Source organism: Panthera uncia, chromosome C2, assembly GCF_023721935.1.
Source record: "Panthera uncia isolate 11264 chromosome C2, Puncia_PCG_1.0, whole genome shotgun sequence".
Taxonomy (NCBI): domain Eukaryota; kingdom Metazoa; phylum Chordata; class Mammalia; order Carnivora; family Felidae; genus Panthera; species Panthera uncia.
This window is the reverse complement of record NC_064810.1, coordinates 130653717-130662901: the sequence shown is the minus strand read 5'-3', so window position 1 is coordinate 130662901 and position 9185 is coordinate 130653717. Positions and strand designations below refer to the sequence as shown.

Here is a 9185-nt window from a genome sequence, read left to right as displayed (position 1 = left end):
TTTCTTTCTTTCTTTCTTTCTTTCTTTCTTTCTTTCTTTCTTTCTATTTGGTTCTATCCGATGGATAGAAATGGCCCCCCTGGTAGCTTAACTCTTGTTGATGACAAAGTGTCGTGGCCTGGCACTGCTCCCCAGAGATCCCTGCTGGTGTTTGCTCAGATGGAGCTGTAAAAGACTTCCTTTGCCCGGAATACAGTACCTGTGTGGGATAATTTTAGATGTTGTGTGGATGGACATATTTGGTGTTAATGTGCCTCATCATTCCCTTCTGTTTATAGCAAGTGGTAGTTGTTTCCCTTATGGTCATGAAACAAAGTTTCCTTTTTAAATTCATTTATTTAAATAAAGGAAAGCAATTCTGTTTAAAAGAAGAATAATTCAGCAAGTGTTTGGACACTGCAAAATTGTGAAGTACTGAAGTAGGGGATACAGGGTCCCGGAACGTGGGTCTAGGCCAGGTCTCTCCTGAGGGGAGCATGAGCATACTTTGTCCTTGTTGCTAATGTCAGCCATTGTTTACGACCTTTAAAATATTTCTCTGAAAGAAGGGTGGGGATTTTCTTATTATTCCAATAGATATTTTTGGAAACCAAAGCCTATTCCTGACTAGCCTGTGTTAGCAAAGCTTTTTAAGCTGGGTAAACTCTGATTGCTTGACTAAATGAGTAACACAAAAAAAGACCTTCAGGACTTAGATTGAAATTCCAGGTATTTGCTCCTCGAGGCTGATACTGTTCACTCATGGCCCAGCAGCGCGTACAGCTGGCGCGGGTCAGCTTCTGGGTGCTAGTGAGTATTGATTTTTGAAGAACTGAGCTATAAATGAAGGAAAGGGAAAGCTCAGAGCCCCACTCCCAGTGCCACCTACCTACCACTCCAGGCAGGAACCCTTATTTACGGGAACATATTTATTTTTACATATCAGTGGTGTATTTTCGATGTACTTGATTAAGTATTATGGGTTCGGCCCCAGGAAACACCCCTGCAGTTTATAAATAGTGAGTTCAAGGGTATACAAGGTTCCTGGAATTAGAGTAGTATTTTTATTTTTATGTGCCTCTGTATATTCACCTTTTTTTTTTTATAAAAAAGACCAGCTCTTACCCAAATACGTCCACTTTTTTCTTCCAAAACACCTTTGTATGAATTTCTAGAAATGTCTACCATGTCCTTACAAACACCTGACTATACAAATTGATCCCAGATAACAGCTATTCATTACACGCCAGATTCAAAACCCACGTGCCACCCGCCCGCCATTGGAAGCTCAACCTTTGACGTCCATGTCACTTTCAAGGCTCCCTAACTTACTACCTGAAATCAGGTTTTATTTGGCAATAGTGCCACCCAACAGAAAGTTTACCTTTGATATCATTTCTTCAGGCTCCTAAGAGATTCACTACACTCGATGAGGCAAGTTTTTATCACTCTTTGACCTCTTCTCTCCCACCTTCTTTACAAATCCCAACAGAAATGGAGATCCTCGCCCTTTTCAACAAGCCGAAGAGCCATCAGAAGTGCCGGCAATACTATCCGGTCACTATTCCTCTCCGGGTCTCCAAGAATGGCCAGACGGTGAGCGGTTTGGATGCCAACTGGTTGGAGCACATGAGTGACCACTTCCGGAAAGGAGGCATGCTGGTGAATGCAGTCTTCTACCTTGGCATGGTCAATGGTATGGAAGTTACAAACCTTGGGCAGCCCTCATGAACTCTGCTTCTCTTTTCATCTTAGACCATCTTTAGAGCCTGCCCCATTCAGAAAGCCCCGCAGCTGATGAACATGCTGCGTTTGATTTCTCATTAACACCTTGAGGAATTTTCCACAAAAACCACCACCTGTGCTCCCTAAACCTCTCTAGGAGTCAGTCGGCCAGGTATCTTCTAGCACGACAGAGAAAACAAAGGGATTCTGTTTTTGATGGTGGCCTCAATCTATGTTGCTTTTAAAGACTTTTAAAAAGATTATTCCCCGTTCGTTAATTACCCCCTGGGATCCTGCCGCTCCAAAAGTGCAAATTGTTTGTAGACACTATTACCGTTTGAAGTAACAGTAGCAGCACCTTGGAATTAACCACTGAGAAATGAATTGAACTGCCTAGTTTCTGTAAGCTCTGTAGAGATACACACTGTTTCTGGGTCTCACGGCACCGGTACCCCCTCCCCAGTAAGGCGTTGTCTCTGAGGGAGATAACATGGGGTACAGCACTGCTGATGGCTGCCCTTCTAAGGCAGAAGGTCTGCTGCCTTCTAAGGCAGAGGTCTGGGGAAACTCGTCAAGCGGAGAAAGGGTTTGGGGTTAACACGACGGCAGGTTGAGTGACTAGGGTGCGTCAAAGCCGGGAGGCGGTTTGGGGAGTGGGGCTAACATGCCAGCACGTAAAGATCCTGAAGGCTGCCAGTCAGCAGGATTTCTAAGTGCAACACAACACCAAATTTGTTGATCCCAGCAAAACCTGGCAGGGGGCTTTGACACCGCCGTCTTGGCTGTTGAGCAGTTCTGTCTCCAAGAATTAGCAGAGTCAGGAACGGAGTTTGGATTCAATCCTTGAAATGCCAGCAAACATCTTTAGAACTGGAGACATCAGTATTAGTTCTGAATGTACATACTTTAAATCATCTGGAAGTCATAGAACTTTGTACAGAACAGCCGGGTCTTAATTTGGATGTGAGTCTCTTGTTCCTGTCTAAATATCAATGTCTAATGCTAATGTGTTAATACAGTAGCAGCAGGCATTGTATAGTGTAAGGGGTCGCAACCATTCGTAGAATGGATGAATGACCTAAGAAAGGTGGTTGGCTCATTAAGAATACATGTCCCGCAGCACCATCCAGCAGAACTTTCTGTGATGATGGGAATGTTCTCTATCCATGCTGTCCAGTATGGTAGACACGACTCACACCTGGCTATTGACCACTTGAAATGTGGCTAGGATGACTGAGGACCTGAATTTAAAAATTTATTTGATTTTTATTAATTTAAATTTAAATCACTATATATGCTTAGGGGCTAGTAGTGTATTATGCAGTTCTAGAGTATACATTTCATGAATACAACCAATGAAGAGTCCATTTAGTTCTCTGGCGGCAAGGTTGGAAACCTCCCTCTACCTGAGGAGGCCCTGCATACTTGCAGAGGTCCCGGAAGCCAGAGAACATCACGGTCTGTTTTGAGATTCACCATAAAACACGAGTTGCATCTACTTGGGGCAGATGTTTACAGCCCCGATTGATTCATTGGTATTAGAGGAGTCCAGAGAGGAGCCCTTCGCTTCCTGCTTCCTGTAAGGACACCCCATCACCCATCTTGGGTTGTGGCAGCCACACTTTTTATCTTCTCTTAGGGTCTCTGTGGCCATACATCCTTAACCCTGGGAAACCTATAGTTAGTTACACTAACATGTTTTTTTTTTTCATGTTTATTTATTTTTGAGAGCGAGCAAGTCGGGGAGGGGCAGAGAGAGAGGGGGACAGAGGATCCAAAGCAGGCTCTATGCTGACAGCAGACAGCCCAATGTTGGGGCTCGAACTCACGAACTGTGAGATCATGAGCTGAGCTGAAATCAACAGTCAGACGATTACCCGACTGAGCCACCCAGGTGCCCCAGTTATACTAACATCTTAAAAATGTTCAGGAAAGCACTGAAGGTAACAGCTACACAGGCGGCCCCACTTTAGAGAATTAGGGTATCAAAAGGGAAGTTTTCTCTGGTCCTACTGCCCAGCATGTCTGGGGCAAGCTGAGCCTCAAGAGAGGACACCTTGAAAGCTCACAATGCCATGTGAACTTTTGGGCCATTATGGCTTTGGCAATCAAGATAATTTCCTATTCCTTCTTCCTACACCATTCTCTGACCTTGAGTCCAAAAGCACAGAGAATTCATACAGTTTTTTCTTCAGATTTGACTTGAGTGTTGGAAATGTTGTTATATCCTCCCTTGGCTTTAGCTGCAGTAAATCCTGCCTTCCTGCCTTGAAGACAGAACATGAAATTTCCCCTGGCAAGTGCAACTGTGGAAGCCGAGCCCCAAGCCTATGACATGTCTGCGGCTCGGCCACAGCTGCACGTCTCAGTCTCAGGGATGGCTGCAAAATTTCTCAGTACAAAATTTATTTAAACCCACTCAAACTTCAAACGCAATTTCGCCCTGTCTGGTTCGATGTGGGGGGAATGTGACTTGGGAGTAATGCTCAGTGGCCAGGGTGTTTCTGCTCTGGAAAAGCCCAAGGTTTCCGTTGGGCAGGGATGAAATATACATATGCTCTTTTCCCAGAATTAAAAAAAAAAAAAGGCAAGCTAATCATAATTATAAAAAGGAACCTGTTTCTAATAAGATAATTAGTGTCCTTACAAGTAAACCTGGCAGAGCTAGAAGCACATCTTTAAGCTGTTTGCCACCTGGAAAAACACCAGTCCTGCTTCTTAAATGGATATTTATACTCTGAAATATTTTCCACAGAGTCATAAAACTCGTGAGAACTTTGTCCCATAAACAGGGTGATGTTTTAGCTTGAATCGTTCAGTTAAGACTCCAGCTCCTGTTTTCAAGCCTTTACCCCTCGGGGACATGGAAAGACTTTAACGGTCCTCAAGTTTGGGCTTCTGCTGAGTCTCCAGAGCTCCTCCTCTGGAACCTTTTATTAAGCCTTAGAAGGACCAGGTGTCTTCAGCTGGGGTGGCTGTGCCCTTGGGCCCTGGCAAGCAGCGGCACAGATAAAAGAGAAGCATAATGATGCTGATGGTCTCGTGGCAGTTACTATGGGTTGGTGCTGGTCTGAGCAGTTCAAACACAGCAACTCATCTAATCCCCACAAGTCAGTAAGGTAGATACCATCGTTATCCCTGTGATACGGCTGTGGAAACTGAGGCACAGAGTGGTTAAGTCATTGCCAAGGTTGCCAGCTAGTAAGTGGCAAGAAAGCAGTAGGAAGAAAGAAGGGTCAGGCTAGGGAAAATGGATGTGAGGAGGGGGTAAAAGAGGTGGCCGTGTTGGCAAGAGGCTTAGGCTCCCAGTGAGGCCTTGGGTGATCCTTGAGAAGGGAGGGGAGCTTCAGAGTCACCCTTAGGAGAGTAGCAGGGTCTGGACTGCCAGCCACCTGTGTGGCTGCGTCCAGGGGTGGGTCAGACAGCAGAGCAGTCAGGCACACAGAAACGCCACCCGATGAGGCAAAAGCTAGAGTCTGTGTTGTCAGCAGATGGGAGAGGCCTGGAGGGGGATCCTTCTGCCGTTGGTGAGGAGTTGGGTAGGTACAGGAGTCCAAGGTAAGGGCAAGGTGGAGCTGGGTTCCCAGCCTCTTAAAGACCCAGCAGGAGCCTGATTTCTCACCAAGGGCCTCCAGGCCTGCAGAGTACCTGCTGCTATCACTGGCCATCGATGCTACGGCTGCCACCATCAACTCTCCTTGCCTGCCCTGGTCTTCCCTGTGTCCCCTGGCTGGCCTTGTCGTTTGTTCCGCCCTTGCCCTATCCTTGTTCCCACCTCCCTTTTCCCTCCCTTGGCCCTGTGCTGGCTCTCCTTCTCCTGCTCCCCTGGCCCTCCCCTCACCCTCTCCTAGCCCCACAATCCTTACACCCCTGGCAGTATTGTCTTTATCCATCCCACATTCAAATGTTTTCAGTTGGGGGTGCCTGGGTGGCTCGTTCGGTTAAGCGTCTGACTCTTGATTTTGGCTCATGGTTTGTGAGCTCGAGCCCCACGTTGGGCTCTGCACTGACAGCATGGAGCCTCCTTGGGATCCTCTTTCTCCTTCTCTCTCTGCCCCTCCCCTGCGCTCACTGTCTCTCTCTCTCTCTCTCTCTCAAAAGAAATTTTAAAAAAACGAAACATGTTTTCATTTGTTTCAAAAATGTCCTTGGCAGCAAGTGGTCTGATGGTCTGAACCAGAATCCAGTCCAGCATTATGCACTGCATATGGTGACCATATCCTCACTTCTCAAGTTTTACCTAAAAGAGTCCTTTTTTATAAGCCTCGCTGTTTGAAATAAACCCAGCCTCGTACACTGCTGAATGTCCTGCATTATTTGTCTGTGGTCGGTGCCTTGTGATGTCATTTACCTAATTTCTCTAGCCTCTGTATCCTGTACACTGGAATTTAGTTCTAAGGCCTTGATAAATTAAGCAGTGCGACCACAGTACATTCTAGAAGCTGTTGGGTTTTAAAGTTGCATCTCATCAGGAGACGCATTATACCTACATGTTCCTCCATTCCTATCCTTTTGATAGATTGTCTTCCTTGAGACTGTCCCTGATACCCCAGCCACATGTAAATCCAAATAACATTCAGTATTTATATCATCATTTTTGATGCCCAGCATAACCTAAATTACTTTATATTTGCAAAATACACAAGTTCAAAGTGTACCTGTTTCAAGTAGAATACACATAGAGCTACATTCACGTGAAGACTACAAACCCTCGGGCAGATTCTGCATCTGTACTTCTTAGCACCCCAGTGTTTGTACACCGTGTGCTGTATACAGAAGGTGACTAATGAAGGTTTCTGGACGACGCTCGGTAGTGCCGATGGCAATGAGGGGAAAAGCCGGTATTCGGGCGTGTATCACAGGAACCCGGGGAATTGAAGAGCTAGGTGTAGGCGGAATGGAAAGGAAGAGAGATGAGGCAATCCCAGGTGCTTCCAGCAGCCACTGCCTGGGAATGTTTGGCCTACTGATTACAGATATGGCCTCTGTTTCAGAGGAGCCACTTACTAATGTGGGGGTAGAGTTCCCTTATGCCATAGATGCATTTTCCCTTCTATTCATAGCACATCTTCAAATGACCCTTTTATTGGAGTATAGCACATATTGAGAAAACTATGCACGTTATGAGGATATAGCCCAGAAGATTTTCACAAGGTGAGCACGTCTCTGAAACCAGCACCAGATCAAGAAACAGAATGTACCAGCCCCCTCAAAGCCCCCTCATGCCCCTCATAGTCCCTGGTTCCCAGGGGATGACCATAGTCCCAACTTGAAACACCATAGATTAGTTGTAAACTTCATATGAATGGAGTATGTGAATGAACGCCCTTCTTGTGTTGGGCTTCTTTCACTCGTTGTATTTGTGAGATCCATCCACAGTTTTCCATGTAGTTGCAGATCATTTCTTCTCATTGCTATATACTCTCCTTTAGGTCGATAGATACAACTACTCCGCTTCCAAGTGTGTTTTTTGTCCCATCTAGGAAAGCATGGTGTCTGCATAGATTTGGCCCCAAACTGAAGCCTTAAGGCCAGTCTCACTGTGACATCCCTGGGATGGCACCCAAAACACCAGACATGGAGGATGGTGTAGTGGTCAGGCTGGGAACCTGAGATGTTCATCGCCACCACTAGCTGGAGCCCCAGCGCCCAGCACACAGAGTGCTAGCTCAGTAAATACCTGTTAGTTACTGAAAGGGCACAGGCTTTGGAATCGAACAAATCATACTTTTGATCTCTTTTGCCCCTTGCATTCCCTTTGAACATGGACACGTGATTTAACTTCTGAGACCTCCATTTTCTCACCTACTAAGAGGGATGATTAGCCTTGCAGATGTGGGGGAGGGATTCAGGGAGAAACTATGAACTGTGCCTGGGCGTGTGCCTCACATCCAGCAAACACCCAATCAGAGCGTTTCTTCCCCGTCTGGTTGGTTAAATGGCTCTGAACTTGCGGGTTCACCTTGCTGCAACTGAAGATGGGTTGTACCTCCTCTAGGTCACTCACCACTTCAAAGTTAGAATGCAGGAGTGAACGCAGGCCAACAGCAGCTGTGAGTGCTCAGGAAGGAGAAGGCGGTAGACCTGCTCACTCTTCTGATAATATCAGTCAATTAGGCACGGTATGATCGGGGAGCAACATGGCACCATTAGCCAGGATTGGTTAAACGGCAATTACATTTATGGTGGGGTCATAGGTCATCGTGACAGCGGTCACATGTGCAGTTATGGTTATATAATCAGGACGTGCCATTCCTGGCACATATGGGGTGCCGTGAGCACCATGTAGCCTCTGATGGGGAGAAGGGGCTCTCAGAGACTCAAGGAAATCTGTTAGGCCAGCTACCTCAGTGGGGACGGTTTAGTCCAATCTAGCTTGTTAAAAGGAGAACGGTGACTTTTTCTTTTTTCATCTCACGTGATTAGACCACATACGTTGACCATTTGTCATGGTGTGCACATTTCCAGCTGGACTTTGGGGAACAGCACCGAGGATAAGCCTGAAGCTTAGTTTGCTAGGTCTCAGAGGCTGCAGGGAAAGAACAGTTGCCCTCCCAGAATTTACCTCTTGGAATAATGGGGCAAATCTCCTTTTCACACCTCCTTTTTATAAAATCATAAGCTTGGAATGTTAAGGTGGCCTTTTGCCAAAAGACTGGCATCAAATATTTATACAGTACTGGGGCAAATACCTCTCTGTGCACAGTAGGGAAGCATCTTTACTTTAATAAAAAATGCAGTGATAATGGAGTGTTTTCCATAGATGTAGGGTGATTTAACCTTTTACATTGGGAGCCTTCACTGTAAGAAAGACCTATTTATACCCAGCTCGGTGCGCATCACAGCAAGGCTGAGCCAGGAAGGTAATGAGAAGACGCGGAGTGGACGAGGCCGTCAAAACAAGGGGCTCTTTAAAAGCCCAGCTGTCTGCTCTCTGTGGTTCATTGACTTTTTTGCTGTTACAGATGATCAAATTTTGACAGCCATTCCGAACTTGCTTTGTAGTTAAGTAGGTGAATCAGCACTCCGGATTCAGAATAGCAGAGCAGTGGGCTGAGGGGCTGGAAGGCAGACGGTGGCTGAGGCAGCTGGTAAATAAGGACCTGGTTTATTCCTATTGCACACCCCAAGTCTGGCCATACGTCTCCCCACTGACCACACAGCCCTCCTCCCAGGCCTGTGACCAGGGAGGAAGCAGAGAAAGCCAGGCAGCGGCTGGGAAAGGAAGTCTGGATGGACTATGGTGTCTCATTCCCTCTTCTGGACCTCAGCTCCACTGCACGGTACTGTCGGCAGGCTAAATACCATCGTAATATTTATGCCAAATTGGGTACTCTATTACTTAAAGCAATGATAGGCACAATTTAAGGTCTTGGAGGTTTTCCATTGAGATTTGTACGTAAAGACTTTGGAGATTGGAGATAACATATTTTGGTAGGAGTCTTGTGGGGATTTGTGCTGTATTGGTCTAATCCTGAGGG

The 9185-nt window shown here is 46.2% G+C and overlaps 1 protein-coding gene across 2 annotated transcripts in view; it reads left to right on the top strand.

The window, feature by feature from the left end:
- RFTN1 (raftlin, lipid raft linker 1) overlaps window positions 1–9185 on the top strand; it is a 207754-nt gene that overhangs the window by 150370 nt on the left and 48199 nt on the right. For both annotated transcript variants that reach the window (XM_049629852.1, XM_049629851.1), the window contains exon 6: window positions 1472–1675. In XM_049629852.1, the coding sequence (XP_049485809.1) occupies window positions 1472–1675 (204 nt within the window). The remainder of the gene's footprint in view (window positions 1–1471; window positions 1676–9185) is intronic.